We start from the raw sequence: 15163 nt of genomic DNA on the forward strand, positions 1-15163 counted from the left end.
ATTTACTTTCCTATTCTCAGAATAAAAGAATACATTTCTTATATTCACCCTGTATGGAGCAAGCAGGGCACCGATGAGGATCCTTTTCCTTTCCTTTTCTTTTTTTATTTTATTCTAGAGAGAGAAGAGAGAGAATTGGCATGCCAGAGCCTCAGCCACTGAAATCAAACTCCGAATACTTGTGCCACCTAGTGGTCGTGTGTGACCTTGAGCTTGCCTCACCTTTGTGTGTCTGGCTAATGTGGGATCTGGAGACTAGGACCTGGGTCCTTAGGCTTCGCAGGCCTTAACCACTAAGCCACCTCTCCAGCCCAAGGATCCTTTTTGTAGATGAGGACACTCCACCAAGAGAGAGGGAGCTCCCATTCCTAAGCCATAGGATAGGGATTCCTGACTTGAGCTCCCTGACTCCTGGCCCATGTGACCCCTGTCTTCAGACTGCCCTCCTGGTCACTACTTGCCCCCTGCACTAATCTCCCACCCTCTCCTCTTGCCCTGGCACATTCAGATTTCCGCTATCATATCAGCATAAAAACTGGGGATCTCTCTGGAGCCAGCACAGACTCTAAGGTCTATATCAAGCTTTATGGAGAGAAATCTGACACCATCAAGCAAATTCTTCTTGTCTCTGACAACAACCTCAAGGATTATTTTGAACGTGGCCGGGTGGATGAGTTTACCCTCGAGACTCTGAACATTGGAACTGTAAGTATCCTTCTCAGAGTCAGGTGACATCATCTCATCTATGGCCCCACACAGATCCACATAAGTGTCCACATGAACACGCACAAACATATACGTGCACGTGTGCATAGGTAAGCTCATTTTGAAGGAAAAACAGATGCACTTAGAAGTTGTTGGCGAGGTGTGCTCTTTTCCCTCTGAGCAGCTGTAGGTAATGTGGACAGTAGCTAAGCTTCCAGAACCTCTTTGGGAATGGAATACATACTTTTAGTAACTTTAACCCCAGTGTTTAATTTACATGCCCAAGTCCAGTGTACTCAGGTCTTGGGTACTAGAGAAGGGGAGACAGGATTCAGGGAAGGAAAATAGAGAAGGGAGGACCAAAATGAGGGGGTGAAAATATTTTGCACTTCCAGATTTCAGCGTGCTTCCAAATTATTCATTGCATACCTACTTCAGATTTCACTGCATACTTCAGGGGCACTCCTGAGACATGCTGCCTGGGGAGGTAGGACCACATCACCTTTCTTTTCTTTTTCTTTTTCTTTTTTTTTAAAGCACTCCTTTTGGACCATAAGCTTTAGAGCTTTTTTAAAAAAATTTTTTTTAAATTTATTTTTATTTACTTATTTGAGAGCAAGAGACAGTGAGAGAAAGAGGCAGAGAGAGAGAGAGAAAGAGAGAGAGGGAGGTAAGGAGGGAGAGAGAATGGGCACGCCAGGGCCTCCAGCCACTGCAAAGGAACTCCAGACACGTGCGTCCCCTTGTGCATCTGGCTAACGTGGAACCTGGGGAATCGAGCTACGAACCAGGGTCCTTAGGCTTCACAGGCAAGCGCTTAACCGCTAAGCCATCTCTCCAGCCCACCTCAACTAATTTTTATTTTTTCCAAGGTGGTGTCTCATTCTAGCCCAGGCTGCTTTGAACCCACCCTGAAGTTCCAGGCTGGCTTTGGACTCATGGCCAATCTGCCTACTTCTGCCTCCCAAGTGCTGGGAATACAGGTGTATGCCACCATGTCTGGCTTCACCTCAACTAATTTAATCTAGAAAAACCCCATACCAGACATGACTGGAGCTTTATTTCCATGGTGACTTAAAATCCCGTTAAGTTGACAACCAAAGTTTAACCATCAGAGGTCCACCCCTTGTCAACCTGACTCCCAAACCACCAGCTGGGAGTTAAGTATTCAAACACATGAGCTAGGGAGAACAGTTTACATTCAAACCACCACATTCAGCCCTTTGCTTCCATAGACTAATGCCCATCGCATGATGCAAAATACAGTCAGCCCAACTTTAAAAGTCTCTGTAGTTTTTATCAGTCCCAACACTGTCCAAAAGTCCGTAGGCTCACCTGAGAGACTACTACTTTTGGACTACTACAGGGCAATCTCTTCATTGTGAGCCTTGTAAAATCAAAACACAAATAACCTACTTCTAATATATAAGGGTGCAGAGCAAACATCCCCATTCCAAAAGGGAGAAAGTTGAGAGAGAGAAGAGCAAGCAGGACTAGATTGTAACACCTCAATGTCCACCCTTAGTGACACGCTTCCTCTGGGCAGCCTCCATGTCCTAAAGGTTCCAAAACCTTCCAAAACAGAGTCACCAGTTGGGATTCAGCACAAGAGTCTATTGGAGACATTTTACATTCAAATCTCATCTCTCCTGGTTCCATGTGGCCCTGCTGTGGGTGGTCTCAGGGCATCAAAAACAGACTGAGTTGTCGCTGATCAGACCACCAGGAAGGCAGACGGATCAGTAACACACTACTGCCTCGGGAAAGGGGCCACTGTGAACTCACTTCAGCTCATCTATGCAGAGGTTCTAAAGCATTTAAAGAGAGAATGAGGGAAGCATACAGAGGCACTTGGGCTTTATAACCTTAGCTGGCTTCCTGCTGGAAATCTCAGAGGACTGGACTTCAAGCACTTGGCTGTGACAGTGTTTCCATGACCAGCAAAGAGACTGCTAGCAAAAGCAAGGCTCAAGTGGACAACTTCTTTTTTTTTTTTCTTTTGAAACAAGATCTTATGTAGCCCAGGCTGGCCTTGAACTGATAATCCTCCTGCTTCCTCTGAAGTGCTGGGAGTACAGGTATTTGCCACTACACCCAGTTTATGTGGTACTCAGAATTAAACCCGAGACTTCATGAATGCTAGGCAAACACTCTACCAACTGAACTACATCCCTAGCACACCAAGTAGAGGTAAACCTGGACTTCAGGCCCCAGGCAGAGGTAGCATTGCCCCTGTAAGCCATTACAGAGACCACTCTCAGGGCCGGGAGATTCTCATGTGACACCTGAAAATCTTATCGGATGTTAAAAATATCCTGTATACAGCCTCTCCACTGAACATCAAAGCAGTTTGAACCTTGAACAGTCCACCACACATAAGGATGGTAGTAGGCTCATCTGTTCTTTCATCCCAAAGTAGGTGACTGTAGGGTGTTACTGAACAGAGAACCATGTTTGAGTCTCAGAGTAAGAGAACCAACCAGGTCCTGAGAGCTTGCCTGCATATCCTATCATATCCTACCTGCAGGGTGGGCATGTCAAAGAGGGAATGCAGAGACACGTACAACAGCATATTACTTACAATTAAAGCCCAATCAATGACAGCTGTCAGAGGGAACTAGTAAACACGGGGCGTACATGTGGTCACAACTTCTCATTTCTAAGTACCTAAGAGAGCATTCAAAGGGTACGCCACATCTGCCCACCCCAGCCTCAGCTTCTCACAGCTGCCCCAAGACGAGAGCCAGACCAAGGAGAAGGGTTTGGAGAGGCCCCAGGCAGGAGAGGGCCACCCAGGCAGCAGGTACTTGATGACAGGGACGGGCCTAGAATCCAGACTCTTCTTCAGAGCCTTCCACTTTTTGGGGAGCTGGAGGCTTCAGTCGAGGATGTCTGCTTTCCCTGGTACTCAGGGAGATGGAGATAGGCGCTCAGCAATTTCTCACACAGCTCCTTATGCATGTGTATTGGGGTTTCCTTGCAGATTAACCGGTTGGTGATTGGGCATGACGGCACAGGCATGCACGCAGGGTGGTTCCTGGGCAGTGTCCAAATCCGTGTGCCCCGCCAAGGCAAGCAGTACACCTTCCCTGCCAACCGCTGGCTGGACAAGAACCAGGCAGATGGGCGTCTAGAGGTGGAGCTTTACCCCAGCGAGGTCGTGGAAATCCAGAAATGTATGCAGGAGGCTGGGTGGGACCTTGGCATTGCCCTCACCCCACCTGCAGTGGGGTTGACAGAGTTGACGGGCCAGAAGGAGGCGGGACCAGGGGATAGCGGGGCTTCTCTTCAAGTGGTGGTGGGGGGGAGCTCTGTGGGAAGATAGTGAGGGCTCCTAGCTGCATCTTTGCTGTGGTTGGGGGAGGGTGTGCAATAAAAGCTTGTTTTACAGATGTAAACTGGCTGAAACTATTCTTCTGGGGGAAAGATAGGAAATAATATTAAGAAGTGTACATTTTGGGGCTGGAGAGATGGCTTAGCGGTCTCTGGCCTCCCGTTGTCCACAGACCTCCCAGCCTCACTCTTGGCTGGGCCTGGCATCTCCAGTTCAGACTCTTACTTAGTCTTCCCCCAGTTTTTCACCTTGCTCTGGGAATGGAAAATTGTTCTACTGAAAATAACTCTTTCCTTGAAAAGAAATCATAACCTTGTCTTACAGCATTACCAAGAGTTCAAAGTCCTACATTAGTCACTTTAACAGAAAATATGGTGCCATAGATTTCCTGGGGAACACTTTGCACTCTGGGGAAGCGCCCTCTACCGGTGCATACCAGTAATTCATTTCCCCTTCTAACGTCTTGATAAGTATTACTTCAAAATATGAAGGACTCTTTCTATACATTAGTACCATCTGAAGGTTGCCTATATTTAGAAGAGAACTCTCATCCAATCCTTTGTCCTTTACTGAAATGAAGCAAAGAGATACATAGAATGCTTCTTCCCGCCCCATGGGGCCTGCCTCTCCCACTGCAGTGCTGTCTGCCCAGGCTAACTGTATTTTTTTTTTAATTTTTTATTTATTTATTTGAGAGCAACAGACACAGAGAGAAAGACAGAAAGAGGGAGAGAGAGAGAATGGGCACGCCAGGGCTTCCAGCCTCCGCAAACGAACTCCAGACGCGTGCGCCCCCTTGTGCATCTGGCTAACGTGGGACCTGGGGAACCGAGCCTCGAACCGGGGTCCTTAGGCTTCACAGGCAAGCGCTTAACCGCTAAGCCATCTCTCCAGCCCTGTATTTTTTTTTTAACTGCTATAACACAATACCACAGACTAGATAATGTGCCATGACATGAATTTATTGACTCATGGTCCTGTATGATGGGAAATTCAGTGTCAAGGTGTTGGCACCTGGTGAGGGCCTTCTTAGCTGCATTATAAGTGGCAGAAACTTACCTTTTTTAAATGACAACAATCTCAGACAAGAGGTCGGTCAGTCACTTCTCCAAGACTGCACCTCCTACTGTGATGATTATATTTCAACATGAGTTTTGGAAGGAACTCTGAAGCCATAGCAGGTAGGCTGACAGTGGGGAGTGCCTGCTGATACATTGTGTTCTCATCCCTAGTCCCTAAGGACGCAAGTGGAGCAACAGATAACTAGGGACAGACACTAACTTACGCAGATCCGCCATTTCACCACCCGCTCCACTCCTCTGTCCCTTGGTTTGCCCACTTGGACAACGGGAATGATGTCACTTACCCATGGTGTTGGGGAGAAGGTTAGACATGCTGATTCCGTGGAGCGCCAGGAATGGGGATTGGGCAGGCTAGGGAAATGTCTGTTGACGTCGTTGTTGTTATTACTGAACATCCCATTTCTCCTGCATGTGTCCACCCAGTGGTCCACTACGAGGTTGAGGTTTGGACAGGGGACATGGGTGGTGCAGGCACCACTGCCCGAGTCTACGTGCAGATTTATGGCGAGGAAGGCAAGACCGAAGTACTCTTCCTCTCCAGTCGCTCAAAAGTGTTTGATCGGGCATCCAAGGACACGTTCCAGGTATGTGGGGTGAGGCAGCAGGGTGAGGGGGTAGGAGGGGGTGCCAAGAGGTTCAAGGGTGTGACCTGAGTAATCTTATTTCATTAGCCACACCCACTGGGGACCAGGATGACAACTGGGCCAGAGATACTGACTTGAGGGCAGGTGGCCCTAGGGTTCCCTTGACTTCCTAGGGAGTTCTGAAGGCAAAAAGCAGGGGGTAGACTTTTGAACTGGGAATGAGGAGACCCAGATGCTTGACCAAGTTGTTTTGCAGACTTGGGCTTGCTCCCTCTGGGCCCAAGGTTTTTGGCCCAAAATAAAGGATTGTGCTAGACCAGAAGTTCTGATTGTTGGACTCATGTTCAAATCACCTAGGGATCGTTAAGAAAATGTGCTGCCTAGTCACACCTCAGGCTAGTCACACCAGTCTCTGGAGGTAGGATACACTTTCTCAGATCTACCAGAACATGTTTCATGTATGTTCTTATTCCACCGGACCCTTGGCCTTCAGTGAAGAACCCTTCCCCAGAACCCAGAGAATGTCTTGGCTGAGCCCAGGCTGGGTGTCACAGGTGTCTGGGATGTTAGAACTAGAGGGGCCTTATCGGGTCAAGTGGCTCTTGTATACTACTAATGAGGCCAGGCCCATGTATTTGACCTCTCTGAGCCCCAGCTTTAAAAACTGATCTTAAAAAAGAAAAAGCCTGTGTGTCTTTCTGAGCAAATTGTCTTTGCAAATATTTTCGCTATTAGGCTGAGACAATTTTGATAATCAGCAAAAAAGGGTATTTTTAAAAGACAAAACCCTCATCCGGGGCTGGAGAGATGGCTTAGCGGTTAGAGCATTTGCCTGTGAAGCCTAAGAATCCTAGTTTGATTCCCCAGGACCCACATAAGCCAGATGCAAAAGGGGGTGCATGCATCTAGAGTTTATTTGCAGTGGCTGGAGGTTCTGGTGTGCCCATTCTCTCTCTCTCTCCCTTTCTCTCTTTTTTTCTCTCTCTGTCTGCCTTTCTCTCTCTCTCTCTCTCTCTCAAATAAATAAATGAAAATAAAATTAAAAAAAAAAAAAACCATCACCCATCTCCTCAGAAGTCCCCACCCCTCCCAAGCACATCATTACAGCTTAGCTTTGTAATACCTGCCCCGCTGGCTTCACAGTCCCTAGAATAAGAAAAAGAGTCAGTTTCAGAAAATGCACCTGGGAAAGTGAGCTGTCATGGAGATGTGACTGAGTGAGCAGTGCTCCTTCTAGGTAGCGGTCAGATGACCAGGTGCGGTGGATGCAGGCACAGTTGTCAGGCAGATGTGGCAAAGCGACCTCCCTGAGTAGGGGTATCCCAGGACCCTTCTCTGTGGAGAGGAGAGCTAATGTGCTAAAAAAGAAAGAAAGGAAGAAAGGAAGAAAGAAAGAAAGAAAGAAAGAAATAGAGAAAGAAAAGAAAAGAAAAAAAAAGAAAAGAACAGAAAAGAAAAGAAAATGACTGACCAAGCATGGTCCCCATTCCCTAAGTAGCAAATAAGGCTAAATTCAGCTTCATTCAGGCCCTGAGTACCACCGTGGCTGGCCATTTTTTTTTTCCCTTCACAAAGGTGGTTTGGCTACTTTCTGGATTCATGATTAAGAAGTCAGGAGTGGGCGGGGGGGTGAGGGGCGGGTGGGCAGGGATTATCATGGTTTATTGTCTATAAATATGGAAGTTGCCAATAATAAAAGTTTTTAAAATGAAGTCAGGAGAGCTGGGCTCCCACTTAGGTCTTGAGCTGTGGGACCCTAAGTAATGACTGGGTAGCCTTTGGCCTCAGTTTCCCCCGACACTCAAATGGGATACCTGGCCGGACTGAACTTTGGAAGCAGAAATACAGCCAGGTGTGGTGGCACACGCCTTTCTTCCCGGCAGAGGGTAGAGGGCAGAGGTAGGAGGATCCATCCACACGCCACTTTGAGCCAGTGTGCAGCACCATGCAGTGGGGAGACACAGAGTGATTGCCCTTGCCCTTAAAGGAGCTCAAAACTTGTATGAGTTGCTGTTCTCATTGCTGTGACAGAACGCCTGACGCTAGCAACTTAAGGAAGAGAAGGTTCATTTTGGCCTATAGTTTGAGTCACAGTCCTTCGCAGCAGGGAAGGCATGGCAGCAGGCGCCTGAGACAGCTGGTGAGGGCTGCCAGGCAGCAGAGACCAGACTGGAAGTGGGGCCAATGCCCCTAGTGACCACTTCCTCCAACATGGCTCCACTTCCTAAAGGTTTCACAACCTTCGAAACAGCACCGCCAGCAAGCGTTCAGACACATGAGCCTCGGGAGGACACCCCACATTCAAACTGCAACACAGTTCCAAAGAACCAAGGCAATGGCCAGGTCAGGTCAGGAGCAGAGCTAAAATAAGCCCTGGACCCCCTTTGAGCTTGAGGCAGGGATAGGCTGGAAAGCCAGTGTGCTTGGGAGGGATTGCGACTCCTGAGGATTTTGTCTTGAAAAAATACCTTTTTTGCTCGCTACCAAAATTACAGCCTAACAGGGAACCTATTTGCAAAGAGAGCTCAGAAAGACACACAGTTTTTTTTTTTTAAGATTAGTTTATTTTCTTTTAAAAATATTTTATTATAACCGGGCATGGTGGCTCACGCCTTTAATCCCAGCACTCAGGAGGCAGAGGTAGGAGGATTTCCGTGAGTTTGAGGCCACTGTGAGACTCCATAGTGACTTCCAGGTCAGCTTGGGCTAGAGTGAGACCCTATCTCAAAAAACCAAAATAAATAAATAAATAAATAATTTATTTATTTATATGAGAGAGACAGTGTGTGTGGCGGGGGGCGGGAGGTCAGATAGCGAATGGGCTCACCAGGGCCTCTAGCCACTGCAAATGAACTGCAGAGACGCACTTACCACCTTATGCATCTGGCTTTACGTGGGTACTGGTGAATTGAACCTGGGTTCTTTGGCTTTGCCAGCAAGCACTTCTAACTGCCAAGGCACCTGTCCAGCTCAGGATCGGTTTTCAAAGCACAGAAGTTTGTACCGGTGGCAGTGATGAGTAAGGAGGTGACAAATGCAGGCCGGGTCGGGGAGGTGCGTGGAAAAGACACGGAAACATAGCACAGCTATGGAAAAGGCAATAGCAGGCGAGAGTGGACAACAGGGACGAACTTGGCCATCCCGGGAGTTACAGGAAATAGGTGTGGGTGAGGCTGGGGCCACGCTGGTGCCATGCTGAGAGAGGGGTTGGGGAACGCGTGGGTGAAGGGCCCGGGCCTCCGCCCGCAGCAGCTCAGCAGCCCAGTGCCCTGGCCCCTGGGGGAGGCCGGCGGGGGGCGGGGGGCCGCGAAGGCCGCCCTGGCCACTGCCCCGCGCTTTGCACAGCTGGAGGCGGCGGATGTCGGTGAGGTCTACAAGATCAGGCTCGGGCACACGGGCGAGGGCTTTGGGCCCAGCTGGTTCGTGGACACCGTGTGGCTGCGGCACCTGGTGGTCCGGGAAGCGAACCTCACGCCCGAGGAGGAGGCCCGGAAGAAGAAGGAGAAGGACAAACTGCGGCAGCTCCTCAAGAAGGAGAGGCTGAAGGCCAAGCTTCAGAGGAAGAAGAAAAAGAAGAAGAAGAAGGGCAGTGATGAGGAGGAGGAGGACGAGGAGGAGGAGGAGTCCTCATCGGAGGAGTCCTCGTCTGAAGAAGAGGAGGAAGAGGAGACGGAGGAGGAGGAGGAAGAGGAGGAGGTGGAGCCAGGCATGCAGGAGGTGGTGCAGCAGTACAAGTTCGAGGCCCAGCGCTGGCTAGCCCGGGGCAAGGAGGACAACGAGCTTGTTGTGGAGCTGGTCCCGGCAGGGCAGCCAGAACCCGAGCGTAAGCCTGAGGAGGGCTCCATGTCCCCTAAAGGGACCGGGGACAGGGGTAGAGTGACTCGCTCTCCCTCTGGTAGAGGTGGAATAGATGGGGCCCCATTAGGGTTCACAAATAGCTTTAACCTGCATCTGAGAAGCCACTATCAATCCTTCTGATTTGTGCTAAGTATTTCCCCTGTCATGAGGAAACAGTGGCTTTGGGAAGAGCCTCGTTCAACTTTGGCATAGCCAAATATGGGGGACATATTTGGATCGCAGGTCTTGGGGGGGGGGAGAGTGGGCTGATGTGGACACATCTGTAGATTCTTTCTGATCCCAGCATCTAAGTGGATGTGGCAGGCTGGGCTTCGGCTCTATCCTCTGGCTGTCATGTTTGCAACCTTGCATCTTTCTGTGTCTCTAGCTAATACCTACGAGGTCCAAGTGATCACAGGGAGTGTGCCCAAGGCTGGCACTGATGCCAACGTCTACCTGACCATCTACAGTGAGGAGTACGGGGACACTGGCGAGCGGCCCCTGAAGAACTCAGACAAGTCCAACAAGTTTGAGCAGGGCCAGGTAGAGTGAAGGCTCTCTGGTCGCCGGGTGGGTGGAGCTCAGACCCCGCGGCAGGGAACATGGCATCCTCTGATGATTGGGCCACCATCACTGCCTGCTGGGTGTCTCCCAGGACGCCTCATTGTTCAGTCCAGTGAGACTTGGCTGCAGCCACTCTTCTGTAAGCACTGATGCTTTCTGTTGTGAGTGGTAGAGATGCACGTGGGATCCACTCTTGGATCCCATGGTCCTGCAGAACAGCCAGGCAGTAGCATCTTGAGTGGGCTGAGCGGAGTTCCTGAGGAAAGGGTTAGCAGCTATAAAGAAAGGGCTAACTATAACATACTCCCTAGGGGAGCCCTGGTGGTGTAGCTCAGTGGCAGAACACTTGCTTAGCATGTGTTGGGCCCTGGATCTGATTCCCAGTACCACAAAACAAACAAACAAACAAAAATAAATTTCTTATCTGACACTAGATTGCATCCTAGCAGTTGGGTCCATCTGAGCTATCAAGTGAGGCCCTGTCTCCAGCAAGGAGAAAACAAACACAGAGAGAGGTAGGCCCTTTAGGAAGGGTGGTGGAAAGGACCAACTTGCGGCAAGCAGAGTATAGCTGTATGCGGAGGAGGGAGAACAGAAGGCCAGTCTGAGGACAGTGCGCCTCCCTCCTGAGCTGAGGCTCCCCAACGGCGGCTGAGCTTGGCTAAGACTGGTGTAGAGCATGTGGGTGGGTGGGTGAAAGACTGGCTGAGAAGCCTAACTTCTGCTGGGTCTGTGGAAACCATGAATGAAATGCACACACACCTCAGCCTTCCAATGTTAAAAAAATATATATATATATACTTTTTTTGTTTTGTTTTGTTTTTGCTTTTTCAAGGTAGGGTCTCATTTTAGCCCAGACTGACCTGGAATTCACTATGTAGTCTCAGGGTGGCCTTGAACTCATGGCGATCCTCCTACCTCTACCTCCCGAGTGCTGAGATTAAAGGCGTGTGCGCCACCACGTCTGGCTTAGAATATCCTTTTAATAAAACATTTGCATTTGTAAAATAAAATGTTTCACAAAAGTATAAAAATAAAGCTGTTGATTGGTCCTTCAATATTTGACACAATCCTCTGTTGCTTCTCTCATGCTTTCGTCCCCAACCCTGTCCCCAAATCAGGTTATCTCATCAACACAGGAGGAAGCAATAAGCAAATCCATTACAAGACTTCCAGGCTCATCACTTGATTTGTTTTGGGTGCCACCCTACACTTTCCTTCAGCACTCCCTCAAAGGACTTCAGCACTAGGGTTTGTTTCTGTCTTTGTGCTCTCCTGGAAACATTGTGGCCATTATATTATATTGAGGGAGATCACTGCAGAGGACAAAATTGGCACAGTACAACTGGCAAAATGTGACCATGGACTGCAGTTGGCTAACAGTAGTCATGTGTCACAAAACATTTCAGTCAACAATGAGTGGCATATATGATGTAGTCCCATAAGATTTTATATGCCCCAGTGACATTGTAACCATCTTAATTTGTGTAAACACATGCTGTGGTGTTTTCACAATGGCACAACCGACATACTCACATTTCTTATAGCGTTATTCCTATTGTTAAGTGACCCAGAACTGTATTGTGTTGAAAGTACATTTTCATTTCGTTATGATTATGTGAGAACGTCCTTGTTCTTAGGAACTCACGCTGAAATATTTAGGGGTAAAAGACCACAGTATCTGCCATCTGCTTTTAACGGACTCAGAAGAAGTTGTGTGCAGGGAGAATAAGCAGGAGGAAGCAAGACAGGCGGAAGAGTAATTCAGCAAACCCTGCCTAGGAGGGCAGAAACCAAGTAGAAATGTGAGAAGCTCTACTGGACTATTCCTGAAGTTTTTTTCTGAGAGCTTAAGATCTTTTTCAAACTAAAAAGTCAAAGAAAAGGTATCTCCAGACAACTCCATTCACTTTTGGGGTCTTGGTTGTTATCTTCTTCTCCACTGTGTATGGTGGCCCTCAGGGGTGAGTGGTTCACATTCCACCTTTGCGCTGTGATGCGGAGCAGGCCCCTGTCTCCTGTCCATCGCTTTGGACCTGCCGAGGACTGGCTCATAGCAGGTGCTTAACCACAGCTGTTGGGTGAAGGAGATTGTGCCCATGTGCACAGCAAGGGGAACAGGGGCGCAGTGCACCGCTCCCCCACACCCCACACATATGCCAGGCCGCCCACTTGTCTTTCTCAAGGTCGTCATCTCTCTTCTCTCTCCGCCTTCCTCAATACAGCAAGAGTGAGCCATGCTTCTGGCAGGCAGAGGTTAAAATGACAATAATGCAAGAGCTGGGTGTGGCAGTGCACACCTGTAATTCTAGCACTTGGGAGGCAAGATCAGAAGGATCACAAGTTCAAGGCTAGCCTAAGCTATAAAGAGACGTTGTCTCAATAATAAGAGCACTTGACACCAAAACAATGAATTGGGTTTCCCATCATTGGCATTGCTGGTCACTTTGGATGGTATTGTCTTCCTCTGAGTGCTTGGGTCCTTGAAAGGGCAGAGCTGATGGCAGAAGACAGAGCGATATTCTTTCCCCTCTGGGTGCTGCTTCTGTTCTCCCTAGACAGATACCTTCACCATCTATGCCATTGACCTGGGGCCTCTGACCAAGATTCGGATTCGCCATGACAACACAGGCAACAGGCCAGGATGGTTCCTGGACAGAGTGGACATCACTGACATGAACAATGAGATCACGTGAGTGAGACTGGAAGAGAGGGAGCGGGAGGCCATGCTTGGTGCTAAGATAGTCCTGGAGACGGAGCCTGGTGGGGAGAGGGATGTCTGAAGGCGAGGCTGTGGACAGGGTGGCTTTGCCCATTGCTGTAGTTACCTTCTTGTTGCTGGGGAAAAGCACCTGACAATAGGCAGCTAATGGGAGGATTGTTGGTTTTTTGTTTTGTTTTGGTTTGGTTTGGTTTACAGTTTCTAGGGGAAGCTCCACAATGGCAGGAGAAAGATGGCATGAGCAGAGGCTGGACGTCACCTCTGCCATGGCACATGGAGACGGCAGCAAGAGAGGGAGAGCTGGATGGTGGCAAGAGGAAGCTAGCTATAGCACCCATAAGCACACTTATGCACCCCAACAACATACTTCCTTCAGGCAAGGTTTCACCTCCCAAATTGCCACCAGCTGAGGACCTAGCATTCAGAACACATGAGTTTATGGGGGAGCACCTAATTCAAATGACACGGGCTAGCCATCTTGAGGGGAAGCGTCATGATGGCAGGGGAAAGCATGGCATGAGCAGAGGCTGGACATCACCTCTGCCTCAGCAGGTGGAAAGCAGCAGCAGGAGAGTGAGCCAAACTCTAGTAAGGGGAAGATGGCTATAACACCCCAAACCTATCCCCAGTAACACACCTCCTCCAGCAGGCCTCCACCTTCCAAATTGCTCAGTGACCATCTCAAAAATAAAATCGCATTGCAAATCCAATGACCCTTTCTTTCCTGAATTTGTTATACTCAGATAGGCTAGCACATTGTTAATCCAGGGGAGGTGGAGAAAGCCAACTTTGAGAACATGACACTACTTTAACATTCAGCCCCTTACTTTCTTTTCCTTTTTTTGGTTTTTTTTCCCCCAAGGTAGGGTCTTGCTCTATCTCAGGCTGACCTGGAATTTACTCTGTAGTCTCAAAGTGGCCTTGAACTCTTGGCGATCCTCTTACCTCTGCCTCTCAAGTGCTAGGATTAAAGGCATGTGCCACCATGCCCAGCAAGGCCCCTATGTTCAAAAAGAGTCAGCATTCTTTCTGCTGTCTCAGTGCAGAATAGCAGTGGTGGTAATCTCACAAACAATTGCAGCTGAACTGGCTGCCATCTTCAGCCTGAACTTTCATTTCTGTTCCATATCCTTCTGCTCACACCAGTCTATTTCTTCTAAATTCAACCTTGCTCAAGTTATAATGACATAGGCAGAAGGCAGCAAGGCTCTCACACAAGTTGTTTCTAGCCCAGTCTGGACAAAGCTCTTTCTTCCACTCATAAGCCAAGCTTGCATAATCCATAATTCTGCATTTAGGTCTCTCAACTCTGACTAAAACGGTCCATCAAGTATAATGGTCCACCATTATAACATTTTAAGGTACCTCTTATTCCAAGGTTTAAAATCTACCCATATTCCTCCTGAAAATCAGTTCCAAAAGTCCAGAAGGTCTAGCAGCAATGAGCCCACTCTTGGTACCAATTTCTCTTGTAGTTCCCTTCTCATTGCTGGGGGAAAAAAACACCAGACCAAAAGCATCTGATGGGAGGAAAATTTTTATTTTGGCTTACAGTCTTGAGGGGAAGCGTCATGATGGCAGGGGAAAGCATGGCATGAGCAGAGGCTGGACATCACCTCTGCCACAGCAGATGGAAAACAGCAGCAGGAGAATGAGCTAAACTCTAGTAAGGGGAAGATGGCTATAACACCCATAAGCCCACCCCCAATAACACACCTCTTCCAGCAAGGCCCTGCCTCCCAAATTGCCACCAGCTGTGGAGTAAACATTCAAAACATATGAGTGTATGGAGGGCATCTGATTCAAACCACCACACTCATGTAAGAGAGGGCCTGGGGCGGAGAGGGTGATGTCTGAAAGTGAAGTGAGGCTCTGGACAGGATCGGTTTGCCCAAGTCAGAGTCCAGATGAGCACTGCTTTTCTTTCTCCCCTCCTAGACTTTGTCATGTCCAACAATTCTGAGAGGTCAGATTTTCCTGCCCGTGTTGGACTCCACCTGTCTGCTCTCTGTATCCAGACTTAGCTCACCTGCAGCACTCTCCATGGAGAAGTGCACCTGGTTTTAATGTTCAGGGGACAAGAGATAGACAACATGGGCTGGAGAGATGGCTTAGTGGTTAAGGTGCTTGCCTGCAAAGCCTAAGCACCCATGTTCAACTCTCCAGGTCCCCCATAAGCCAGATGCACAGTATGCAAGCACACAACGTCACACATGCACATGAGGGGGCGCACACATCTGGAGTTTAATTGTTGGAGTGGGTGGAGGCCCTGGCACATCCATTTGTTCTCTCTCTCTCCCTCTATTTTTCTTTCACACAAAAAAGGCCAGTCTGT

The 15163-nt window shown here is 48.7% G+C and overlaps 1 protein-coding gene across 3 annotated transcripts in view; it reads left to right on the forward strand.

Annotated features, from left to right (window-relative positions):
* The window catches only part of Loxhd1 (lipoxygenase homology PLAT domains 1), a 206281-nt gene that overhangs the window by 101026 nt on the left and 90092 nt on the right, over positions 1-15163 (forward strand). For 2 of the 3 annotated variants that reach the window (XM_045144249.1, XM_004656811.2), the window contains exons 16-21: positions 509-705; positions 3689-3881; positions 5545-5705; positions 9051-9528; positions 9931-10085; positions 12665-12798. In XM_045144249.1, the coding sequence (XP_045000184.1) occupies positions 509-705; positions 3689-3881; positions 5545-5705; positions 9051-9528; positions 9931-10085; positions 12665-12798 (1318 nt within the window). The remainder of the gene's footprint in view (positions 1-508; positions 706-3688; positions 3882-5544; positions 5706-9050; positions 9529-9930; positions 10086-12664; positions 12799-15163) is intronic. The other variant, XM_004656812.2, reaches the window with a different exon arrangement.

This window comes from Jaculus jaculus, chromosome 2, assembly GCF_020740685.1.
Source record: "Jaculus jaculus isolate mJacJac1 chromosome 2, mJacJac1.mat.Y.cur, whole genome shotgun sequence".
Lineage (NCBI taxonomy): Eukaryota > Metazoa > Chordata > Mammalia > Rodentia > Dipodidae > Jaculus > Jaculus jaculus.